The sequence below is a fragment of the Ictidomys tridecemlineatus genome, chromosome 15 (assembly GCF_052094955.1).
Source record: "Ictidomys tridecemlineatus isolate mIctTri1 chromosome 15, mIctTri1.hap1, whole genome shotgun sequence".
NCBI lineage: Eukaryota > Metazoa > Chordata > Mammalia > Rodentia > Sciuridae > Ictidomys > Ictidomys tridecemlineatus.
Genome location: NC_135491.1, coordinates 1369885 through 1396414, shown reverse-complemented (window position 1 = coordinate 1396414; position 26530 = coordinate 1369885). Strand labels below are relative to the sequence as shown.

The window sequence follows — 26530 nt, the reverse complement described above, 5'->3', positions numbered from 1 at the left end:
TACGCAGTAAGAGCTGGCACAGTGGGCGTCCGAGCCCGTGGCTGTGACTCCTGGCTGATGGCAGGCACTCCTGTGGACCGGCAGTTCATGAGGAGTCATGCTGGCCCGCTCCGTCCCTTCTCCAGTGAAACAATGAGACGTCTGGTTGGCTTGGCCGCAGGTGTGTGTGACTGCCGCTCACCAGAACAGGAACACTGAAGAGGAGGAGGGCTCGGAAAAGCCTGGCGCGGAGGCCGAGGACCCAAGTTCCAGGCCAGCCTCAACAACTTAGGGAGACCTTGTCTCAAAACAAAAGGGCTAGAAACATCATAGTTCAGTGCGAAAGCTTCCATGGATGAAATTTCCAGTACCAAAAAGGAAAAAAGCTAGGAAAAAATGTGTTGAAGAAAAAACAGACCAGCATGTAACTGAACGTGGGTATGTGCACACATACACGCTCACATGTATCTATGTGCTCGATATCCCTGTAGGCTCCGACTATAAGATCAGTACATACGTGAGGTTCTGCACTGGGGACAGGTCTTTACAGAAGTGTACGTGGAGCTTAAACCCTTCCTACCAACTGTAAACTTCAGTATTACATTAAATATCAACTTAATCAACATGCCCCGCCAGGACACAGAAATCCTATTGTCCTGATTTCTAAGATTCTGCAATAAACATTACATGTATTCCAATGAGACCAAGTTCCTAGACCTGGCATGACTCTCAAAAGAAGCACACACTTACAATGTGGATAGGTCATGCCACGTTGCCGTCTAAAAGGCAGGATACAGATTTACACTGCTAGTGACAAACAGGACCTGTTTTCACACACGGACACCAGGATGGGATGTCATTCAAACTTTAGATTTTAATCCAAGAGTCAAGAAAAATTATTTTCATTAGTTCTTGTCTGTTCAATGAGGTAAGAGCATCACAAAGTTTCTTAATTCACTTGAATGTAGCAGCTGTGACATACATTCTGGTATGTGCCATAAAGATCCCCTATGACTTTTCATATTTAATGGTATTTTTCCTAAGTGGCATATTTTTAAATGAATTGTGTACATTTTCTGCCTTTTGTTTTTTACATGTTTCTGGTGACTTTCACCATGATGGAGTTCTAAATCATTGCACAAGTCAACTATTCTTTTCCTTTAAAGCTTCTAGGATGACCTGTGAAGATATCTTCTTCCTGTCTTCCAGGACTGTTCTACATAGTGAAGGCGTTCTCTTCCTGTGTCTTCCAGGACTGTGTGTCCTACTTGGTGAAGGTCCTCTTCCTGTGTCTTCCAGGACTGTGTGTCCTACATGGTGAAGGCGTTCTCTTCCTGTGTCTTCCAGGACTGTGTGTCCTACTTGGTGAAGGTCCTCTTCCTGTGTCTTCCAGGACTGTTCTACATAGTGAAGGGTCCTCTTCCTGTGTCTTCCAGGACTGTGTGTCCTACTTGGTGAAGGTCCTCTTCCTGTGTCTTCCAGGACTGTTCTACATAGTGAAGGGTCCTCTTCCTGTGTCTTCCAGGACTGTGTGTCCTACATGGTGAAGGGTCCTCTTCCTGTGTCTTCCAGGACTGCGTGTCCTACATGGTGAAGGGTCCTCTTCCTGTGTGCCTTCTAGATCTATATGCCCTACTTGGTGAAGGTGTGCATTTCTTTCTGGTTCCTCCTTCATATGATTTCATATGAGAGATGTGAAATGCCTCACATTTATCTTAAGGAGTATGCCTTCTTGGGGAAGGCATCTTCTGTGTCCCTGTGACAGAGATCTTACAGAGATCTAACTATAACTCTTTCACATTTATCTTAAAGACTGTATGTCCTATATACTGAAAGTACCCTTTCATGTATGCTTCTGACACAGCGTTTTATGGCAGCATCACCTACCAAATCTCATATGTAAAGACAACTATTTCAGCCAATATCAACATACCAGTATCACATACTAAATTTCATTCACAAAGGAAACTCTTTCAAGTATATCTTGGTTTTTCTTGCCTAGTTGTACTTCCTTGTGTTTTTTCCGGACAACCATCAACAATCATTATAGTAAACATATCTACTGGAATTCCATTTGGGATATATAATTTACAATCATTTAAATAGAATCGAATATTTCATCTATTTTTCCTTTTTATTGACATGTTCTACTTTTCATTATCATTTAGTAATTCATCTCTTCATAAATTGTTTTATAGTCAGTCTTTAAATTTCTGATGTAAGAGTTATATTACCTTAGAAAATTTGATAGTTTTGTAAATTTTCCTCCACTCCAGAGCAGTGGGCAGTAAACGTTCTATAAAAGAATGGTAATGTGGTGGGCGTGGTGCTGCATGTCTGTGATCCCAGCAACTTGGGAGGCTATGACAGAAGGATCACAGGTTTGAGGCCAGCCTGGGCAACTTATCAAGGCCCTGTCTCAAAAAGACTGGGGAGGCAGCTCATTGCTAAAGTGCCCTGGGTTCAATCCTCCCAACCACAACAACAACAACAAACAAAAAAACCCCAGTAACTATCATCAGTGTTGCAGCTACTCAACGTCTGCCTCTGTTGTAAAAGCAGCCAGAGAAAGCAGGTGAACAAATGAGTGTGGTCACTGTTCAGTAGGACTATTTACACAGGCTGCAGACAGGATTTTGCCCATGAGCCAAAGATTCCTCGGCAATCTCTACAGCAGGGATCACTAAATTTTTCTGCAAAGGTTCATGCAGCAGATTTCTTAGGGTCTGCAAACCAGATGGTCTTTGTTTGGGCTACTCAACTATGCTGTTGTAACAACGTGTGAATGAACAAGGGTGGTTATGTGCAAACACGACTTTATTTACAGACACTGAAATTTAACATAATGATCATGTTGAAAACATTTTCATTTTTGAACCACTTATGAATATGTTTTAAAATTTTAGATCATGGGCAATATAAAAATCACCAGCGAGACCTTGGGCACAAGTCATGGATTGCTGACTCTTGCTACTAGATTGGTTTATCCAGAGTTAATGGTACCTTAAATGTTTAACAGAGTTAATTCACAAACCAAGTGACTTTAAATAGATGAAATCCTGCCGACTTTCTTATACTTGAGTACTGCATTAATAGTTTTAACTCTGCATATCAATCCTGCATTATCTATTTAATTCATTTATTCCAAATGGCCTATTAATTCATGTTCTCTACACTATCAAAGACTGTTGTCAAACATAAACTTGGATTTTGTCACCAAAAAGCTCAGATCACCTTACATTTGTGTAGATCAAAGGGAATGTCACAATACTTCTCAGCATCATGGAATCAAATTTTAAAGGAACACAGGCAAATTTCATTAGCTACCTGCAGAGCTCCACTCCTGACCCACAATCGGCTTCTCCCTTCATCCCACTGCATCATTTTTACGAGATGACTACCATAACTTTTTCCTCTTCTTTTTTCCCTCCCTCTGGTGCTAGGGATCAAACCCAAGGCCTCACGCCTGCTAGGGAAGGACTCGACCACTGAGCTACATCCCCAGCCCCTACAGTCACATTTCAATGTCCAGGGCCACCCTCAACAACTTAGTGCAATCCTACCCAAACACTAAGAAGGGTTGTAGATGCGCTCAGTGGTAAAGCACCCTGGGTTCAATCTTCTTTACCACAAGAAAAGAAAAGGAGCAAGTTTACTGAATGCTTGGTATGGACCAGCACTGTGCGGCACATCTTATGCATTAATCATTGAGAGGATCACAAACAAGTTTATACAAATGAATTCATTACATTTTCACTTAAAAAAACCAGTCTGACTGTGAAGAATGAACTTACAAGGGACAAAAACAAAGGGCAGACAGATGAGTTTTTAAGTGAAGTGATGCAGCTGAAATGGTATCCTGAGACTACGGCGATGGCAGTGAGGACGGACTCCAGAGGAATCTGGGGAAGAGGTCCACAGAACTGGACGTGGAGGAGAGGGCAGGGCGCGTGGAGGACTCTGCAGAGTGGCCCCGTGGAGGGTGGGCACAGTGTGCCGTGGGCCTGAAGCCTCTCCTGCCCTTCCTGCAGCCGTAGGGCCTCTCTCCAGAGTGAACTCTCTTGTGCTGGTTCAAGTGCCCGATTTGGATGAAGGTTTTCCTGCACTCCTTGCACTCGTAGGGTTTCTTCCCAGAGTGAATCCTCTGATGGACGCTGAGGGACTGCCGGTGGCTGAAAGCCTTGCCGCACGCACTGCACTCGTAAGGCTTCTCCCCGGTGTGACTTCTGCGGTGACAGATGAGGGAGGACTTGGTCTTGAAGGCCTTGCCACACTCCAGGCACTCGTAAGGCCTCTGGCCAGTGTGGAGCCTCTGGTGCTGGGTGCAGGAGGAGTTGTCCCCAAAGGCCTTCCCGCACTCCACACACTTGTAGGGCTTCTCCCCCGTGTGCACGCGCTGGTGCTGCGCCAGGTGGGTGGTCTGGCTGAAGGCCTTGCCGCACTCCTTGCACTCGTAGGGCCGCTCCCCGGTGTGGGTCTTCTGGTGCTGCGCCAGGTGGGCCTTCTGGGTGAAGGCCTTGCCGCACACCTGGCACTCGTAGGGCTTCTCCCCCGTGTGGATCCTCTGGTGAGTGGCGAGCTGGGAGCTGATGCTGAAGGACTTCCCGCACTCGCCACATTCGAAGGGCTTCTCTCCAGTGTGGATCCGCAGGTGACTGGCCAGGTGGATGTTCTGCCTAAAGGCTTTCCCACATTCCTTGCACTTGAAAGGTTTCTCCCCAGAATGCACTCTCTGATGCTGCGTGAGGGACGCGTGGTGGCTGAAGGCTTTTCTGCAGACGTCACACTCGTACGGCTTTTCTCCAGTGTGGATCCTCTGGTGCACAGTGAGGGAAGAGCCGTACCTGAAGGACTTGTGACACACGTCACACGTGTAGGGCTTCTCTCCGGTGTGGATCCTCCTGTGCTGGTTCAGCCCTATGTGATCACTGAAGGCCTTCCCGCAGTCGGCACAGTCGAAGGGCTTCTCCCCGGTGTGGTAGTACCTCCAGTGGCGGATGAGGGACGTGTTCTGTATGAAGGCCTTCCCACACTCGGTGCACTCATAGGGCCTCCTGCCCGTGTGACACCGCTGGTGCCGTGCAAAGGAGGAACCGTCACTGAAGGCCTTCCCACACTCGCTACACTTATAGGGCTTCTCTCCAGTATGAATTCTCTGATGAACAGTGAGGGATGAGCTCTGAGTAAAAGTTTTCTTACATTCATTACATTTGAACAGTTTTTTTCCTGCATAGATTCCTGCTTGTTTTATTACCACTGAAGTTTTCTGAAAACCTTTACCTGAATCACAACTATGGACTCTCTCTTCTGAACTATTCAAGTGGAACCATCTTCTAGGTTTGTTATACAAATGCTCTCTCTCCTTTGGGGGGGCTTGGTCCTGAGTGACTGTCTCGTGATGTGCCAGCTTCCCTTCACACACACACTCAGAAGCCCAATTTTCTCTGAAAGTGGAATCCTCAAGTTTGGCACTCGAAGTTTTGTCTATTACTCCATCAGCACATAAGTCCTGTTTTGGAAATAATTCTTGGGTCTCATGAACAGATTGCTGGCCTGAAATAAATCAAGAAAACAATTATTCTTTCTCAAGTGCAAGAAAAGAGAACTCAGGTAAAAGGAAAATTGGTGAACTAATTCAGTAATGGCGAATGAAACACAAATTCTGCGGCTCTAAAGCCATTACGTTTAGACATGCAGTCTGCAAACACGTGACACTCCAGACTGAAGTCACATAGGACCAGAGAAAGTTCAGAACAGTTAAGTACGCCCGAGCCAGTCGCACGGCAGAGAAGAGGCCGTGAGAGGCTGTGATGTTCCTGCCTTGATCTCCCTCTCAGCCACAACTGTCTACCTGCTTTGGACGCCACGTAGTGGTCATCCAGCGTCACACTACCACATCACTAATGTGTCCAAAGGAGCATCAAAAGCACACAAAAGACCCTTATTCTACGGCGATCATTAGGGTTATTTGGAAGTCCGGTTATTTCTCTATAAGTAGAAAATGTGTCTTATTTTATTCAGTGCATTTGGACACAGACACATTTGCAATGGATTGCTCAAACTCAGCCGTCACTGCACACTTTTGTGCTGTCTACAAGCCAGGAGTCCCTGGTCGTTTCTTAATGGTGCTTGCAATGCCACTTTTTTATAAGAAACTTTTTTCCAGATTTGTTGAGGTGTAGTGACAAATGTACATACGTAAGACATGTGGTGTGTTCTGACACACCCGTACACTGTGGCATGACAGCCACAGCAGTCAAAGAGCACGCGTCACCTCACACACTTACTGTGTGCGCGCGAAGGCTCCAGACCGTCTTCCTGGTGACTCTCCCACATCCGTCGTCATTCATCACAGTCACCACCAGCACGTCCGCCGGCCTCTGGGATGGCTCCCAGTGCACTGCAGTCTGCACACCCGGACGAACACCTCCCGCTTCCCCGGCCCCGTCCTTGGCAGTCGGTCACTCTCAGCTCCTCTCCTGAGTCTGAACCCTCCTCCCATTTTGAACACAGTCCTTCCTCTTGGTTCCTCGATTCTTTCTGTGCTGCAGTGTCAGTCTCATGAGACCCCACTTATTCCTGCTTCTGTCACCTGCACTTCAGTGTCACCTCCAGAGAGTCATGCCAAGACCGATGTCAGGTGCCTTTTGCCTGTTCTAGCTGGCGCGTGGATCTCATGTTGGAACTGATTTCTACACCTGGTGTCAGGACCAGATCTCTTTCTCCTCCTCTCAGTACTGCTTGAACCAAAGGACATTCGACCAAGAGGCACCGTCTCCAGCCCCTTGTTTTATTCATAACTTCTGGACACTGGTGACTGGACCCAGGGGTGTGACCAGTGAGCTACATCCCCAGCCCTTTTTACCTGGAGACAGGGTCTTCCTAAGTTGACGAGGCTGGCCTCAAATCTGTAACCCCCTCAGGCTCCTGGGTCACTGGGATCATGGGCATGCCCTGCACCTGACTCTTTCATCTATTTCTCTTCTTGCATGTGACATTCAGTTTTCCAAAAACTATATATTGGAAACATTATACTTTGGCTTCTGTATATTCTTGGCCTCTGTCAAAGGCTGGTTGACCTTATAGGCATGGGTCTATTTCTGGGGTCTCTCTTTGCTCCTTTGGTCTATGTGCCTTATATGGTTTAATTCCAAAACTATGCCATTTTGACTATCATAGCTTTGTAACAGAATTTAAAATCAGGAAATAGGATGCCTTCAGCCTTATCTTTTAGCGACTTGGGGTCTTTGGGGGTTCCATATGAATTTTCAGTTGCTTTTCCTATTTTTAGTAAAATGCCTTTGGAGTTTGGATTAGGCCACACTTGAGTCAAAGAGCACCTTGAACACGGGACACTGGGCAACCCCATCCGTCAAGCCTCCTTACTGGTGGTTCAGTTTTCAGTGTACACACCTTTCACCTCTTGGCCTGACTTTGTCCCCAAGTGCTCCACTCCCTTTTTTGGTCACTGTTGTAAGTGGTGTTCTCTCGAATTCTTCTTCAGAGCGTTCACTGTCTGTCTATAGGACTGTCACTATTTTCCACGTCGGTTGTATATCTTGCTTCTTTTGCTCACCTAGGGTCTGGCCAGCTTCTGTCGTGTGCAGGGATCTTAGAGTTTCCTACGTATAGGGGCATGTCATCTGCAATGGAGACACGAACTTCTTTAAACTCACAGCCATGTACTCCTTTTCTTGACTAACAGTCTGGTTGGACGTCCAGTGCCGTGTGAAGTGAGAGTGGGCAGCCTAGTCTTGTTCCTGGCCTTCAGGGACAAGTGTCCCACTCCTGCACTGACGACAGTGTAAATTGTGGGTTGTCACAACAGCTTTGCTTTTGTTGAGGCAGAACTCATTTGTTGAGAGTTTTTATGAAAGAATATTGATTTTTTTCAAATGCTTTTTTTGCATCTATTGAGATATTAATTTCTTTTTTGAAGACTGTTTTATAGTAATACCAAATACTAATATTATATTTAATTACACTCATATACACTATTGAACAAGCCCATTCTGACTCATGGGGAAGAGAGAGTGTGCCTGACATCTTTTCACTAAGTCACCCAGCATGTACAAGAATTTTGGGAAAGCATAATTATTCCCCCCCCCCAAATATAGATGAAATTGTCTTGAAGGAACTGATGCAGAGCACCAGATGTTTGGAAAAAGACTTCTTCCTCGTGTTGAATGACTGCAGGTTCTGCCTCAGATCAGGACAGAACAGAGTCTGCCCTCCCCACTCCACTGAGCGCTGCCCTGGGTGTTGCAGTCAGATGGGCAAGAAAAAGAAGGCATCGAGTGAGAAAGAAGAAGTGGAACACTTCTGTCCCCAGCCCCATGTGTACAGGATCCTAAGGAATCCATGAAGAAGCATTCAGCTAATGAATCTGGGGAAACTGCAGAAGAGTGAATTCAGAAAAAAAGATAAATACACAAAAATCGGTTCTATTTCTAAATACTCAAGAATTTAAAAAGGAAATTATAAAAACAATTTCATGAAAAATGGTATTTAAAAAATCAAATACTGAGAAGTAAATTTAGCTAAGGAAGTGTAAAATTACATGTTGAAAACTACAAAATGTTGCTGGATGAAATCAAAGAAAACCTAAATAGATATCACACATTCATGGTAAGAAGATCATCAAAGTTAAATGTAACAGTCCCTAAAGTAATCGAAAGATCCAGTGCAATCCCTAGCAAAATGCCAGTCCTCTTTGTACACATGTGGGAAAGCTAACCCTAAAATTCAAGTAGAGTTGCAAGGGCCCTTAATAGCCAAAATCAACCTTGGAAGAGAACAGAGTGAAGGAGTACAATTCCTGACCTCAGAGCCTACCACAGGGTGGGCTGTGACTCAGTGGTACAGAGCGTTCCTTGCATGCGTGGGGCACTGGGTTCAACCCTTCGCACCATGTAAATACGTAAAGGTACTGAGTCCGCTTACAGCCTTGACAACCACCACCACCAGCACCTGATGCAGAGCGAGGTATCCAAGCCAGTGAGGTACTGGAAACCAACGACAGACACAGATCCACGGAACAGAACTGAGACCTCAGAAGTACACCCATACAACCAAGCCAACTGGTTTCCTAATAAAATTATGATTATTATTCTAACTATTTTTCTTTATTCCATTTTATCATGGAAAGAACACTTAAAATTGACCTTCTGAGAAAAATTTCAAGTGTGCAGGATACTCGTGGTCACTGTAAGTGAAATGCTGTATGAAGCAGATCTCTAGTACCTATATTCATCTTGCTTCTTTATGCTCCAATTGAATCCTGACGCCCATTCATTCTAACTCCTCATTTCTGCCTGCCCCCAGCCACCTCCAATTTCCATTCTACTGTCGGATTTTGTTCACTGGACAATTTAAATGCCATGCCTCTGAGCAAGCACTCCCAGCCGTGTTGTCACTACTGCAGGGTTTCCTTTCTGTGGAAACAGAGTGTGTCTCATTGTGAGCATTCACCACATTTCCTTGTTCCTCTCCGGATGGACACGTGCGTGTTTTCCACATGTTGGTATATGAATGGTGCTGCAGTGTGAACGCATGTAAGAGGACTACTGTCTCTTTGAGATCCTGACTTCAGTCCTTTTGGACTGACACCCAGAAGTCAGCTGGCTGAGTCCGACGTACTCCTGTTTTTGATATCACGAGGAATCTCCACACAGTTCCCCACTACACCATCCTGCAGCCCCACCAGAGCGTTCAGGGTCCCACCATCTCTTTACCTAACAGCCCAACATCCGTGTCTTGATACGGCCTGGTCCTGGTCAGCGTCTCCCTGAGGGACTGTGAGCACTTTTCATGTACTTGCCGTACACTTCACGCTTTCTCTGGAGTCAACTGATTTTCAAGGGTCCTGAGACCCACCACTGGGGAAGAACGAGTTGAGGGCTGGGCTGTGGCTCGGCGGTACAGCACTTGCCCGGAGTTCAGGCTCCAGCATGGAAGAAAGGGAGGGAGGGAAATGGAGAAGAGGAGTGGGAACAGGACCAAAGATCTTTACCTCACACCAAATACAAATACTGACGCAACACGGGCCAAATCCTACTCTAATGGTCAAACCACACAGATCGTACAAGATCTCTAGGACCCATGACTGGCGATGGTTTCTTATGTAGCATCAAAATAAGCAACAAAAGAATGAGTAAACTGGACCTTAACAATATTAGAAACTTCTATACATCAAACATAGTACCAAGGGCTGGGGATGTGGCTCGGTGGTGAGTGTCTGCCTGGCATGAACGAGGCCCCGGGCTCAATCCCCAGCCACCAGCGCCCGCACACACACACAAACAAACAAACAAACAAACAAACAAACTATAAGATGCTAGTGCAGTGGCACATACCTATAATTCCTGCACACTGGGAGGCTGAGAAAGGAGGACTACAAGTTCAAATCTAGTCTCAGCAACTAAAGTGAAACTCTGTCTCAAAATAAAAATTTGAAATGTGAGGGGGGGGGGGTGGCCGGGATGTAGCTCACTGGTAGAGCACCTCTGAGTTCAATCTCTATTAACAACAACAACAACACTATCAAGAGTGAAAGAGAGCCATATATAATGGTGCATGCCTATAATCCCAGCAGCTCAGGAGGCTGAGGCAGGAGGATCACAAGTTCAAAGTCACCCTAAGCCACTTAGCAAGACCCGTCTCAAAACACAAAAAGGGCTAGGAATGTGGCTCAGTGGTTAAGCACCTCTGGGTTCAATCTCCAGTACCAAGAGAGAGAAAAGAAGTACAAAAAATATTCCACAAAATAGGAAAAAATATTTTTAACTCATAGGTATCATAAAGGTCTAGTTGGGCATGGTATTACATGCCTATAATCCCAGAGATTCAGGAGGCTGAGGCAGGAGGATTGCAAGTTCAAGGCCAGCCTTAGTAATGTAGTGAGACTTTAAATGATTTAGAAAGACCCTGTCTTAAAACAAAAAATGAAAAGGGATCGGGTTGCAAGGACCAAGGCACACACCTGTAATCCCAGCAGCTCAGGAGGCTGAGGCAGGAGGAGCACAAGTTCAAAGCCTGCCTCAGCAACTTAGTGAGGCCCTAAGCAACTCATGGAGACCCTGTCTCCAAATAAATTACAAAAAAAAAAAAAAGGTGGGGATGTGGCTCAGTGATCAAGTGTGATCAAGTGTCCCTGCATTCAATCCTAAATTGTTAAAAAAAAAAAAAAAAAAAAAAAAAAGGCTGGGGCCATAGCTCAGTAATAGAGCATCATGGGTTAAATAACCAACATTTAAAACAAAAAAGAATTGAAAGCAGGTGCTTAAATACAAACATAATGTCCAAATGTCCAAATCACCACTAGTCATAGCAGCCAAAAGGTAGACATAGCCCCAGTGCCCAGCAGTGAGCTGACCGACAGATGTGGCAGAGCCACAAGGTACAGTGTTGTTCAGCCGTAAACGAATGCTGCTTGGCACATGCTGCACCCCAGGAAAGCCCCCCGACAGAGGCTGCATGGTACAGGTTCCTGCATGTGAAGTACTCAGAACAGAGAACCCCTGGACAGACAGACAGTGGTCACCACGGACTGGGGAAGGAGGAATGGTAATGACCACCTAGTGAACAGGAGGTTTTCTTCTAGAGCAATCTTTAAAACCTCTGGAATTAGGGCTGGGGATGTGGCTCAAGCGGTAGCGAGCTCGCCTGGCATGCGTGCGTGCGGCCTGGGTTCGATCCCCAGCACCACATACAGTGTCCGCCGATAACTAAAAAATAAATATTAAAAAAAAATTCTCTAAAACCTCTGGAATTAGACACTGGTTTTGTTGTAAAATACTGTGAATGTACATAAGGCCACCCATTGTGTGCGCTAGGATAGCTACATAGTCTTGTGTACTTTCCGTGATAAAAACAGGTAAATAAAACAGAACAGCAGCCCACACGGCAAAAGAGAGGACAAAGAATGGTGGGCAGGGAGAAGGAGGGGCAGGAAGCAGAGGGTGGGCAGGCGTCCCAGCAGGGAAGCCTGACGGTGGGGACAGGCCACACAGCCTGCCTGCCAGAGCTGCCTGCTCCTGAGCACAGGACGTCCCTGCACTGCGTACAGAGAAGAGCTCTAAGGGCAGGAGACGCAAAAAGAAACAGCCTGCAACAGACAGACCCTGCCTGTGATGATCTCCAGAAAGGGGCACTCTTCTGTGTCCAGCAGTGTCTGTGAGGCCCGTGGACCTTAAAGAGGTATTCTGACATATAAGCAAAGAGAATGTGCAAACTGAGCCTCTTCACTGCAGGTAGAAAGTGGAACAGACCTAAACGGTCAGACGTCTTCCACAGTAAGTGCAAGGGTAGTGGATGTCCATGGGCTGTACTACTGGACAACCATTAGCTCATATATATATGTATATACATTTAGCTGTCAACGGGCCCTTATTTTACTGATTTATATGTGGTGCTGAGAACTGGACCCAGGCCTCGCACAGGCCAGGCAAGGGCTCTACACTGAGCCAGCCTAGCCTTTGTCTTACTTCTTATCTTTGATGGGGTTCTTTTTTGTTGTCTTTTCTCTTTGGAACTGAAGCAAGGCAAGGGCTTTGCTGATGAGTTCCATCTCGGCCCAAAGGTTGTTTGTTTTTTAACCTTATTTTTTTTTTTTCTAAACAACCATTGAAAAATGAAGCACAACTATGTGTATAAGTTTATAAAGACAGAAACAGAGAAATCATAATAGAAAACATAAAAATTCAGGGCTATGGTTGGGGATCAGTGGTAGAGCACTTGCTTAGCATGTGTGAGACACTGGTTTGATCCTCAGCACCACATTAAATAAATAAATAAATAAATAAAGGTATTGTGTCCATCTACAGCTAAAAAAAAATTTAAATTAAAAAAATGCACATGAAAATTCAAATATTTTATATGTTCTAACTGAAAAAGATTTATTAAAATTAAGACTTTTTTTAAAAAAAATTTTGCAGTTGTAGATGGACAGCATGTATTTATTTTGTTAATTTCATTTTTATGTGGTGCTAAGGATAGAACCCAGTGCTTCCTAGGTGCTAGGCAAACGCTCTGCCACTGAACTACAGCCTCAGCCCAAAATTAAAATTCTTATTACCATTTGTCAAAAATAGTTTGAGACAATATGACCATGAATTTGCATGTTTATACATAAAAAATACCAGGACTGTGAAGAAAACATCTCAGGCAAACAGCAAAGTGTGGGTAAACATGGAAAAGAAAACAGAGGAAGAGGGAAACAAAACTTAGGGGCAGCACCAAATCTTTCATGATAAGATAATTTTAAGCTATATAATCTTTCACCAAATAATAAGCAACAGTTGGCAAATAAATAGCCAAGATTTTGAGGATGCTTCTTTTTTTCCTGAACTGGGGACTAAGCCCAGGGGAGCTCTACCACTGAGCTACATTACAGACTTTTTTATTTTTTATTTTGAGACTGGCCTTGAACTTGTGACCCTCCTGCCCCAGCCTCGAATTGCTGGGATGACAGGCGTGTGCAAGATTACCACATCTGGCTTCAGGATGCAATTAAATCCACACTCCCAGTCCCTGCCAACTTCACCAAAACAAAACACTGAGCGCCTAGCAGGCAGTCCTGTCCAGGGGTACAGCAATCGCCGGCTGTGCACAAAGAAACCGTTGTAGCATCCCTTTAATAACTGAGAAACCTAACGCGAGCAGTGGGCGTCCACGTCCACGGTGAACCTAGGGTACCCACCACTGTGTGAAAAGGAGCGCAACCACCATGTGAGAGGTCTAGGGTCACGGGTGCCACTCCTTCTCCAGTAGGCAACATGGTCACGTGTTCTATAAACCGTCAGCTTGACAGGGATTTCTTGCGCTTCACCTGCTGCCCCTGCCTTCTGGCACACGACTTCTGCCAGCCGTCCTGAGACACAGGGGCCTCTCAGGCCCAGGCAGGCTCTGCCGGCTCTGCTCCTGCGGTTCTCCAGGGCTGCGGTGTCGTCCTGCTGAAGTGACCCTTCCCTCAGCCTACACACTCACACAGGCCTCAGCCTGAGCGTCCACCTGCCTCCCTCCAGTCGCCTGCCAGCGCTGGGCAGAGGGGCCCACTGGCACACCCCAGATGGTGCTTCTCACAGGAAGGGGTGTGTGATGGACAAATGGGCCCTTCGGCCATAGAGGAGTGAACCTGAAAGACGCTCAAGAGCACGTACAGGTCAGGAAAAGTCACTCAAAGCTGAGAGGCCGACACAGGTGCCACTGGCCGAGAGGAAGAGGGCACTGTGGGAGATGAGCTGTTAGGAGGAGCAAAGGCGGCGGCCATCCTTCTGGTCCAGGACTGACTCCCTCCCGGATCTGGAGAGCTTGGTAAAGCTTCTACAGGCTCCTGCTGAGGACCCGTGCTCTGTGGTGACAGCTCATTCTCACCTGCAGGGACTTCCCCACACCAATGTCCACACTCACCTGAGAACAGGCCTGCAGCCAGCTCTCTGGGCACCATCCAGGGCTCCTCCTCTTGCTCCAGGAAAGAGGCCACGTCTGGCTTAGAAACGCCCCATCCTGCATGAGGGGCAAGAGATGGGGTGGTCACACTGTGGCCCTCTAAACTCAGGCTCTCGTTCCCTGGTGAGGATGGGAGTGGTCAGGAGGAGGCGCCATCAAGACAACCCCTGGAGCACAAGGACCGTGCCGACCTTCCCCTGCACAGAGGCCAGAGGTGCACGGCGCAGCCAGGGCCAGACCCGGGCGGCACCTCAGAAGACCCTCCCCTGTGTGTGCAGTGGGGCTCTGCAGACAGACCTGGTCTGGAGAGGGAGGTCCTTACCTACAGACTCCTGGTCACTCGGCTCCTCCCACAGCACGTCCTTACAGAAGGTCCTCTGAGCTGGGTCTGGCTGCCGGGAGAAGTCCACGGCCATGCTGGTGACGGTCACCAAGCCCTGGAAAGGTGTGAACACGCTCCTGATCAGGACACGCCTGCAAGCTTGCGTGGCCCCAGTGGGGTGGCCATGGTCTGTACCAAGAAGCGTGACCTTGGTCACTCAGCGTGAGGCTGAGTCGTCTCAGTCGCACCGTGACGGCCTTGTTAAGCTGAGGTGCTGGGTGAGAGCAGGAGAGGCCGAGGGCTGCTCCCAGAGTCTCGCGTCCTCTCCAGCCACCCCCAGCCTGCTGGCTTCACCTCGTCCCAGCCACCCCCTTTTCTGAAGTGCAGCGAGGGGACAGCGTGTCCACAGGAATACTGCCCTCAGATGGAAGCCTCTCCCAGCGCGGCTCATAAAAGGCTCCTGAAGTTTACCTCCTGACTTACCGGCTGTGTCTCAAGTAGAGCATCAGAACCCCAGTTCTCCCCTAAAACAGAGTCCTCCAGGCAACAGCCCGTGGGCCCCGCTGCTGCCGCCGGGGCTCGTCCTTCCTCACGTGGGCGATCGGGAAGGGACTCCTGGGTCTTCTGCACAGCCTCCGCTTCTGAAAGATGGAAAACCAATCTCTCCACCGTTACAAGTTAGCATGAAGAAAGCGTCCAAGCCCAACAGCTGAATTAAGATCCTCAAAGAGCCTGAGATGGGCTGGGCTGGGCTCAGTGGCACAGCGCTGGCCTTGCACGTGTGAGGCACTGGGTCGATCCTCAGCACCACATAAAAATAAACAATAAGGACATTGTGTCCATCTATGACTGAAAACATTTTTTAAAAAGCATGTTGGGCTGGGGATGTGGCTCAGTTGGTGGAGTGCTTGCCCTGCATGCACAAGGCCCTGAGTTCAATCCCCAGCACCACACACAAAAAAAAGGCATGTCATTTTGGAAACTTTTAAAAATGACTATTATTTAATGTGCTTAACTTTGTGACGTCACAGTACAAAAGGGTGCAATATGAGCCTTCCCACCCACAGGCTGAAGACATAGTGCTCGCTGCGTCTTTCATAGAAGACTGGAAACGGAGCTGAGAATGGAGAGCTGCGAGTCCTCGGCAGGGCATGGCTCAGCAGGGCACTGGCCCAACAAGCCTGAGGCCGGTTCCACCCAGTGGCACAACTGAGAGAGGAGGTTCCAGTCTGAATGTGGCTCAACCAGACAACCAGGAGGCAGACGCCATGAAAGGAGACTACCGTGCGGCTTCCTCCAGTCTGATGGAAGCCCACCTCTAACTCTCTGCGCCTCCCTTTGGTCCCAAGGCTGGTTCCTAAGAGAGCAGCTCCAGCCTCAGGACCAGCGGGTCTCCACTAGGAGAGGTGCCTGCCAGGAAGACCAGCTGTCTCCTGCACAGTCCACGCAGGGGACTTGGTGAGACGCTGCAGGACGGAGAACTCACAGGCATGTCCCTCTGGCTCTCGGGGGCGGCGGCCCGCTGGGGCCTCGCCGGGTACAGGGCCAGCGACCTGTGCCTTCCTTCAACACAACTCCGCCTTAGAAGTCAGATTTGAGCAGAGATCTACGAGAGTCTCACTGCATTCAAAACTATTGCCATTTCCTATTATAGAAGAGCCTCCAAAAGAAATCTACGTCCCAAGCTGTGTCCACTTGACCAACTGCTGCTGCAGGAAGGACGCGGCGGTGGCCCTCCTAATCCCAACAGCCTGATGTCACCACAACAGTGGGACGTCCGTCCAGCCACTCAGGTGTCTTCTGAGAGCCAGCTACCTAGCTGGCACTGCCCATCTGCACTGAGAAGCCCCCTGGACCCCAGGCCCATCCCCACGACCCTCTCTCTGCCCGACGCTCTGTCGAGCTCCAGTGTCACTCAAGCCGCCCCGGCTCAGCCCTGGGGCTCTCTTACTCCCTAGTCCTGCCGTCCTTGCCACCTGTGGACCCCAGCTGCTGCTCCCTTCAGGGGTGTACAGAGGCACCTCCCCCGGGAGCCGGTCACTCTTCCACGTCTGCCCTCCTCGTGCCACCCAGCATCTGAGAGCACCAGCTGACCGAACCCTAACCAACACCAAGTCCAACAACAGACCACGCCAGCATCAGCCTGGCACGTGAGGCCCTGGCCCAGTCCTCAGCAGCACACAAAAATAAACACAATCAAGCCATGCTGTCCACCTGTAACTACAAAAGGGGTTTTAAAAGGGATCAGCAAAAGATTTTTCTCAAAACCACAGGTGATTCCACATGTCTGGAAGACATAGGAGAGGCGGCCCTGGAGCGGGTGGCTGTCTGATGGAGAAGGGAGGCGGGACCCACGCGTGGGGGCGAGGGCTGCCCGAGGGACAGTGTGCAGGCAGCGAGCCAGGCCGCAGCCCTCCCGCCCTACACTCACCTGGGCACGGGCCTCGTGTCCCCCGCCCCACACTCACCTGGGCACGGGCCTCGCGTCCCCCTTCTCCTCATCGTCCAGGGGCCTCTTCCTTGTTCCAGGGAGGAGATCACGTCGGGCTTAGAAGCACAGAGTCCTGGAGGGGTAGGAACACGCCTGTCACACCACCGTGGGCCTGTCCAGATGAGGGGCGCAGCTCCCGGGCTCCGAGGCCAGGACTGGGCGCTCCTCAGTGGCAACAGTGGGCGGGGCGGAGTGGGAGGGAGGTCGGAGAGGGAGGGAGGATGGAGGGGGAGGGAGGATGGAGGGAGGACATAGGGGGAGGGGGGCAGGAGGCAGGCGGACAACCCCTTACCCAGCGACGCCAGGCTCCGGTAGTTCTCCAGCATCACCCTCCTGTACAGGCTCCTCTGCGTGGGGCTCAGCCACTCCCACTCCTCTGGGGAAAAAGCTACAGCCACGTCCCCAAAGGTCACCAAGCCCTGAAAGGACACAACCCCAGTCGTGCTCACCAGGTGGTTCCCAGATGTGTCCCGGGCTCTGTGCAGCGGGAGAGCAGCTGTGTGCAGACACGACTGTTAGGGAGGAAGTCACGGAGGCCTGGGGTGGAGGCCTGCTCCAGGAGCCCCTCAGAAAACGAGGAAAAGACACAGGGACAGCACGGGGAGAGGGACAGACGGAGCGAGGGCTCGGGAAGGCACCGTCTGATAGCCAGTGCCGGCACCAGCGCCCACAGCCTGAGCCTGCAGAGTGAGGAAGGAGACTTCTGGGATTTACGCTCCCCCACCGCCCCGTGTGTCCAGGCCGTCCGCCTGTCCTTGTTGTAGCTGCTGGTGGACCTTGACTTCATTCATTTATTTATATGTGGTGCTGAGAACCGAGCCCAGTGCCTGGCACATGCCAGGGAGGCCCCAGCACTGAGGCAGCCCCAGCCCAGCTGCCTCTCCTTTCAACACACTTTGTGCCGTCTTCTAATCACCTAGAAAGACTGGATGCTTCAAGGAAGGACTGAAGTCTGTCCTCCACCTACACAGTAGTGTGGAGCCTTTTTTTTTTTTTTAAATAAAAGATCGATGCTTGGTGATCTGAGGGCTGGTGGTTGCTGGACAGCGGCCTCCTTGCTTGCTTTCTCTCCTGGTGCAGGGGTGGGAAGCCTGGAGCACACGGAAGCATGTGCTCCCTCGCAGAGCCACATCCCGGCCTGGACAGCCGGCTTCCCACCTCAGCCTCCACAGACAAAAAGAAACATGGAGACGCCCCTGCCTTGGAGTCTGCAGCTTTGTGGGGTGGCAGGAGGCGCACCCATATTTGCCATCAGTTCCAAACAGTACATAATAGGGCTAACTTGTTCCATATACAACAGATAGGAGAGCATTTCTCACACTGGGGACATGCACGTGGCCTGGGGTAGCACAAGCGTGAGGAAAGAGTCCACTGACAGGAAAAAAAAGAACAGGGAGAGAAACCTGGAGACAGACCTCGGGAGATCAGCATGGCTACGGCCCAAACGGAGCTCTGAGGATTTCTACTGTACTTTGTTACTAGATGTTCGTTAAGACAAAATTTAACACTATTTTTTTCTAAACTAAAAATGAGCATATAAGGATGAAAACCTCTGGGCCTGGGTGTGGCTCAGTGGTAGAGCACTCACCTAAACCTGTGTGAGGCCCGGGTTCAGTCCCCAGGACCGCAAAATAAATAAATAAAGGTAAAGCCTGCTCTGACCCACACCCTCCTGGATTCACCTACAGCTGGCACACACGCCACCAGATTCTAACGTGTGCCCTCAAACTCTGACCCCTGGAGTCTGGCGAGCATTGTGTGACTCGAAGGGCAGGCGGCCGCGCCTCACCTGCACAGACGCCCTGGGCTGCCTTCGCCCAGCCCCGCCAGCCCCTCAGTGTGCTGGACTTGAGAGGCCAGGCAGAGGCCAGGCAGAGGCCAGGTGAGTGCCAGTGAGCGCGGCTCACTGCCTGCTGCTGCCTCGTACCCCATGATGTCCCCAGCCTGTCACCTGCATTCCCAGGGCAGTCCCCACTGGCTCCTGCGGTGCTCTAGGTCAATAAGCCCCACACTCCAAGCTGTCTGACCCCAGTCCCCATCCAGCTTTGCCCTCCTCTCAGATGAGCCAAACCACCCCGGCTGGGAAGCCCACCCAGGTTACACCTGGACCCCAGAGGGGGCTGCGCCCACAGGCCCTGCCTGCCTCTCCCCCCTGCTGGCTGAGCATGTGTGCTGGGTGCTGTCTACCCCGCTCCCTGTTGGCGCTACCCTCGACCTGAGTAACCCCCGTTTTGGGGTCCCTCACTGTGCACACTTGCCCAGCTCGGACCACACCTAAGCACACAGAGATCCAACACTGAACACCTGAACCTAAAGGTCACACAGTGCTACCAGGAACCACAGTCCTTAGAGGCTTGGCATCGGATGAACAAGACCCAACCATGACTTCAGAGCCTGCCACCAAGCCGCGGGGGCACTTTACTGAAGAGTGCAGAGGTGAGTGGAGGACCCTGTGGGGAAATCTCCCAGGGTCCTACCTAGGGCGGAGTGCCCGGCAACACCTAGAGAGGGCCAAGGATACACTAACACGCCTGCCTGAGCCGTCGAAGCTACACACATGCTGCTCGGCCCTCAGCAACAACTGTGCCGGCTGCAGGATCTGGGCACGAAAGCACACCAACTGATTTTTGGGAGGATGGATTTTTTTGTGGGGGGAGCAGGTACCAGGGATTGAAGTCAGAGGTACTTCACCACTGAGCCTCAATCCCAACCCTATTTTGTATTTTATTTAGAGACAGGTCTCCCTGAGTTGCTCAGTGCCTCGCCCTTGAGGAGGCTGGCTTGGAACTCCTTCCTCAGCCTCCCAAGCTGCAGGGATCACAGACATGCACGCTGCACCTGGCAAGAGGTTCATCTGGATGGGAAGAAGCACAGCTGGTTTCCTGTTGACCGTGTCCTCTATCACCACCTGCACTTTGCACCAGCAGATGTCACATGCCGCCACTCAGGCAGTGGGAACCCACAGGCATGCTGAAGCACCTCAGCATCCCAGACGTCCCAGTGCACATGGGGCACTGGAGCTGTGTTCCAGGACAGACACAATTAGGCGCTCAAACAGTGCTGCGCCTGGGCAGGGAGACGGGCTCCCACGATCCAGCCCAAGACTCCAGCTGTACACTCCTGCCTGCTCTGTCTCACACAGACTGTCTTCATATTTTCAAATATGAAAATATTTTTAAGTACACCTCTGTATGTAGAGCAAGTTATTTTTATGATATCTTTTAAAAATCTTTACATTTTTATAAATTTGTTAATACCAAAGTAAAATGTTGCCCACTCTTCTATCATTTTTAACTACCTTGTCACTGTCAAGAAACCCGGAATCTAGTGACTCCTAAAGAGTAGTAAACAAGTTCAAGTACTTTCTTAAACTGGGAACAATCTTTTTGGTTTTGATATGTTTCTTAACAAGAAATGTCTCCTGCCAGGGAAAGTGGTACACTCCTATAAGCCCAGCAACTTGGGAGGCTGAGCAGGAGGATCCCAAGTTTGAGGCCAGCCTCAGAAACTTAGGGGGGCCCTATCTCAAAATAAAAAATAAAAAAAGGGCTGGGGATGTAGCTCAGTGGTTAAGCGCCCCCTGGGTTCAATTTCTGGAACAAAACAACAACCAAAAAAAAAAAAAAGAAGAAGAAAAGAAAAAGTCCCCTTCTCCATCTCTCTGACCTGTGTTCTGAGGGACCCACATTAGTCATGTGCACATCCTTCTAAGACATTTTCTCAGTCAAGGACTTTTGTTAGCAAATGCCTGTGGCTGTCAATAGCAGCTGAGGACCCTCCTAACATTCCAGAAACAATTCTGCACCCTCATATATTAGCTTATTTTATCCCACAACTGCTTTCCTCACACAAGAGAAAATAAGGAGCTGAAACTCGCCCTGGATCCGTGTCTGTTGGCTGGAGAGCTGGGATGCAGCTCGGCAGTCTGATGCCATCACCCATGCTGGACATCAGAGGCCAGCAGAGTTTCTCTGCAAAGACCCGGAGAAAACAAAATTAGGCTTTCTGAGCCACCGGGCCTCTGCCATGACCATTCGGCTCCGCCTCGGCAGCACAGGTGGCCCAGGCAGCAGGATGTGAACAGGCATGCCCTGCTTCAGGACACCTTGCGCAGGGACACCAAATCCAACTGCATGTGACCTCCATATGTCCTCAAATACTGTTCTCCCTTTCATTTCTTTCAATAATTGAAATATGTAAAAACTATTTGCAGCTCATGAGCCATATAAAAAGAGGTGACGGGCCAGATCTAGCCAGAGGCCATAGTTCCCAACATTCTTTGTACATTGTGTTCACTTTTAAAAAGCATGCCACCTACAAGGCTTACCTGCAAACTTCTAAAACTGCCATGATGTCACGAGGCTGCTGCCAGCTGACACCAGCAAGTTCGTCCTATGTGCTCGGCACTATGAGGCAACAGAGGCAGTCCTTACGAGAACCACGGAAGCAGCCTTTCATCTTCCTCACGGACAGAGGAAGAAAATGGGACCCAGTGATTGAATGTCAGCCCTGACGCTCGACCCAGGCAGCCTGGCTCCATAATCCACGCCTTAAGCGCCATGCTTCTCTGCCTCCATTAAAATGCTTAACTCTGGCAGGCGCTGTGGCGCACACCTGTAGTCCCAGCAACTTGGGAGGCTGAGGCAGGAGGATCGTGAGTTCAAAGCCAGCCTCAGCAATTTAGCAAGGCTCTAGCAACTTAACGAGACCCTGTCTCAAAATATAAAAATAAAAAGGGCTGGAGATGTGGTGGCTCAGTGATTAAATGGCCCTGGGTTCAATCCCTGGTACAACAACAACAAAAACACCTCAACTCTGACAGCAACAGAAATAGTGAACACACACTCCTCCTCTCCTGACCAGGAAACAAGACGCACTAGAAGGCAGCACGTCCTCCCACAGAGGAAGACAGACTTTCTCTGACAGCTAGATTAACCTGCTTAATTCCAGGTACAAACACCTGCTGAATGGTCCAAGTCCTGTTCTATTCCTGTGCTGCAGCACACACAGGCAGACCTCCATCCAAACAGGCTTCACGATCCACACCACACCACCGAGGACATGTTAGTTGAACCTGGTGCAGACTCAAATTCAGTTATTTAACTCTTCCTTAGTACACATGTGAAAACATGAATTTAGCCCCCCAAACAGCAACTCTATCCTTACAGAAAAAATGCTTTCTGTTGAAATTTTACAGAGAAAAGTGAATTAAAAATGTTATAGGAAAAAAGTATCAAAAAGTGTTATTGTTTTGCTCAATTAAATGCAGTTAAATTTTAAAAGCATGTAGAAACAAATATTTGGTGATTATTTTTCTGGGTGGTTACTTTTTTGGAGCATCAATTCTAGTTTTTGACATTCTACTGCTGTTGTCTCCACATAAAATTTTCAAAGTACCATGTTTTCACCTAAGTTTGGGAAACCTTAGTCCATAGAGAAAGGAAAACTTCTAGGAATGTTCCTAATAAAATAATAAGAGATGACACAATTATCAAGTGTAAGAATAATTATTCTAGCCAGGTAAGGTGGCACACGCCTGTAATCTCAGCAACTTGGGAGGCTGAAGCAGGTGGATTGCAAGCTCAAGGTCAGCCTCTAAACACTATACTAAATAGAAAAACATTGGTCTCTAGAGAACTGAATATATTTACACATCTATCTAACAAGTATTTTCTGTATCAGGCACTAGGGCAAAACTGCTCTGCATCTCTGCTTATGAAGTATGGCAATGAGGTAGGAGAAAATAAGATATTAAGTAAAATAGTGTGTTGAAAGTGCTGAATTTTAAAATAAATAAATAAAGCAAGGAAGAGGAATTTGAAGAATTGTGGTGGGAGGCTCTTAGATGTTAGAAGGTATGATCCTGAAAACAAGAAGGTGATTTTTCAGAAAGAGTGGTAATGAGGCAAAGCAGCAGGTATCAAGGATAACAAGAAGCCAGTTGGGGGCCTGTCAGTCATAGTAGGGATTTTGGCCCTTCTTCAGGGAAACCATTGGAGGATTTCAAGCAAAGAATGACAAGAGCTATGTTTGAGAAGGGCTACCAGCTGCTGCATTGGGGAGGGGCTGTGGGAACATGAGCAGAAACAGAAGGTCATAGGGGCCAAGAAAAAACCTGAAAGCCGGGGTTAGAACCTGGTGTCCAGACCCTTGCTCGCCTCCCTGACGTCCTGTCAACAGGCTGTGAGCCCCTTGAGAGGAAGGAATGGGGCTTAGCCAGCTGGACAAGGTGGCACAGGCCTGTAATTCCAGTGACTTGGGAGGCTGAGGCAGGAGGTGTGCCAAGTTCGAGGCCAGCCCCAATTTAACCAGGTCCTGGGTGAAACCCTGTCTCAAAATTAAAAAAAAAAATGGGGGGGGGGGGCTGAGGATATTGCTCAGTGGCAAATCGCCTGAGTTCACGCCTCCAGAAAAATCAAAGAAAGAAAAAAGAAATGGCATTTAGGGGACTGGCATTGAATGGGCACAAACAAACCAGGCACAGCACAAGGGGCCACCTGTTTCCCCAAGGAGCACACTTCCACTCCTGGAGACCACCTGTACAGAAAACGGCACAGGGGAGAGGGGTCGGAGCCCCTCATTGACCAAGACTGAACACTGGCCGGGGTGCAGAGGAAGCAGGCGGGAGGCGCTGGGCAGCGGTCAGCAGCACCCAGGACAGATCTCCCAACCAGGAACTTCACGGAAAAGAAACCTCAGGGAGTAGGAGGCAGAGGACCGCCAACTCACCTGCGCCATGGCTCTCTGTCCAGCTCCGCGCCCCGCCACCTCCCGCTTGCGGTTCCTCTCCCGGAGCGGCGCGGTGTCCCCGGAGAGCAGAGCTGCAGAGGAGAAAGAGAAGAGACGCGCCTGCAGCACGCTCCCCACCACCCGGGGTGCCCCTTCCGCAGAAGCGGGGAGGCGCTCTGGAAGGCGCAGGGGGACCCTGCTACCGCGGGGCACCGAACCGGGCCGCGACCCGCAGGGCACGGACGGGGAGCGCGGGCCGGCGACCTCCGCCCCAAACCCCAGCGCCGCCGGCCCCACCCTACCCTACCCTCGCCCCCGAGGACGCGCTGTCACCGTGCGCCCGCCGCCGCGCTCACCTCCCCGCACGGGCGCCCAGGACACCGCTCCTCGCCGGGCCTCGGGGACGAGGCGGCCCCGCGATCGCGGCCTTTTCCGCGCGGCGCAGGCCGGGGCCGCTGGCGCCGCCGCCGTCCCGCCCCGGCCCGCCCGGGGCTTGGTGCGCGGACCGCCTCGCCTCGGGAGGGCGCGGGCGCCGGCGGCCCCACGCATGTCACCGGACGCGCGCACCCGCGCCCTCGGGCGGCTCCGCGACACGCCCCCGGCCACACCCGCGCTCCCGCCCCGGCCCTGCCCCGCAGCCCGACCCTCGCGCGCACTCAGCCGGAAGTGGGCGTGGCCACGCAGCGCCCGCTGGGAGACGTAGTCCCAGCTCAGGCCTCCGGGCTCGGGTTCCCCCGGGCCTACTTCGCACATCGTTCCGCTGGGGCCGGCCTTCGCGGGACTCGCCCAGGGAAGGCCCACGCCGGGCGGGGAGCGCGCAGACGTCGCGGGGGCGGGGCTTCCTCGGGGCGGAGCCTCCAGGAGGGGCGTGGCCTCCCAGGCCCCCTCCACCCTCGAGCTGCCCTAGACGTACAGATGGGACCCGCGCTGTCCTTGACCACCGAAAGATGCGGGCGCGGCGGCGTGGGGATAGTGCTCCCGGCCGCCCTTCGGGCTCCTCCTGGTCTTCCACGTGCCGCCCGAGGCTGCCCGCGTCCTGGATCCCTTCGGGGCCCTGGCCCGATGGAGGTGCGTGGAGACAGCCCGGCAGTCCGCCCAGCGCGGGCGGAGGTGGACGCCCTTCGCACGTGCAGCCGCGGACCTGCAGCTCCCGTCCCTAGTGGGGCTGCGCTCGCCCGTCCGCCCCAGGCCCGACCCGGTTGGACACGGGAACCAGTAGCGGACAGAGTGGCCACAGCCCCTGGGGCCTTGTCCCAGCCTGGTGCCAGCGGCTTTCCTACTCCCATTCCCGCGAGGGCAGTGTGCCCCTGCCAGCCCTGCTCACCGTGGACGGTGTCGGGCCTGCGCAGAGACAGGCGCCTTCCCCAGGACCCAACTCAAAGACCGCGGCAGCCGAGCAGCCGGCTGGGCTCGCCTTCCCGCCTTCCCGCCTTCCCGCGGGCAGTTCCGAGCCTCCAGAGCTGTCCCTCACCGGGAGGCGGAGCCGTCCTCCCGCTGGTCCTCCAGCTTGAAGCTTCGCCTGCACCTTCGTGCTGACTTTAAGTTCGTTTTAATTGACGCCGGTCCCAGTTTCCTCAGCCTGTGGCCTCAGGGATGGACTCAGAGCGACTAACATCTCAACCTGGTGGGGCGGGAGGGGGTCTGTCCGCGTGCTCGGGAAGACAGGGTCGGCGCCCCTCCACGCCCTAGGGCCTCCCGGACAGCGCCGACCCCGCGCTCCAGTGTCCCCCCGCAAGCGTGCTGTGCCCTACCTCCCCGCCAGGCCAGCGCCGGCCCAGCGGAACCCAGGGGCCTTTCCACTGAGCGGCCTGCGACAATCCCCAGGCCCGGCGCGGCCGTGCCCCTCATTTGGGATGTGATTTTTAGTCCAATGAATTTCGCTCAAGTCAACCTAAGGAAAATATGGATTTTGTACAACTTCCCAGGTTGGGGTCTTCTTTCTGCAGGGATTTCGTTTTATGTGGACTTTAACTTCATCAGGAGATGTCAACCCTTCCTTGGCCCACTCTGCCAACACGGCACAACCCCACCTGGGCCGGTACCAGTGTTCAGAATAAGACTAAGCCCATGACAGTCTCCTGTCCCGTGAATCTGGGGGTAAAGAGATCCCCAGTACAAGGTGAGCTTTGCTAGGAAAGACAAAGGGGTGAGTGGAGACCAGGCGGACAACCAGGAGAATGTACTGAGGGAGTGCCAGGGGAAAGTCAGACTGGGATTACAGCGCCGCGGGCACTTCTGCAGGTGGGCAGCAGAACACAGACTGTGTCTTCTACTAGAAAAAGCATTTTGGGGCTGGGGTTGTAGCTCAGTGGTTGAGCACTTGCCTTGCATGGGTGAGGAACTGGGTTCGAGCCTCAGCACCACATAAAATAAATAAAACAAAGATAAACACATACGAAAAAAACAAAGATATACACGGCACCTACTATCTATAATTGGAGAATGGCAAAAGGCTTCAGCCCATCAGTCTCACTTTGGTCACACGTTTATGAGCTTTCCTGAAAGGCAATACAGTGACAAATTGTACTTCATCAAAAGAATGTGTTTAAACTGGAATATAC

At 50.7% G+C, this 26530-nt stretch overlaps 1 protein-coding gene across 2 annotated transcripts; it reads right to left on the bottom strand.

The window, feature by feature from the left end:
* Positions 1-2778: 2778 nt before the first annotated feature.
* On the bottom strand, positions 2779-24749 carry Zfp28 (ZFP28 zinc finger protein). 2 transcript variants are annotated; one of them, XM_078032927.1, is made up of 8 exons: positions 24626-24749; positions 23970-24061; positions 17533-17659; positions 17218-17313; positions 15233-15390; positions 14750-14864; positions 14389-14484; positions 2779-5532 (listed from the first exon to the last, which is right to left on the bottom strand). In XM_078032927.1, exons 1-8 carry the CDS (start codon positions 24720-24722, stop codon positions 3845-3847), a joined length of 2469 nt encoding a protein of 822 aa, XP_077889053.1. In that variant the 5' UTR covers positions 24723-24749; the 3' UTR covers positions 2779-3844. The 2 variants fall into 2 exon arrangements, with proteins under 2 accessions (XP_077889053.1, XP_077889052.1); XM_078032926.1 differs by lacking the exon at positions 24626-24749 and adding an exon at positions 24326-24589.
* Between the last annotated feature and the right edge of the window lie 1781 nt (positions 24750-26530).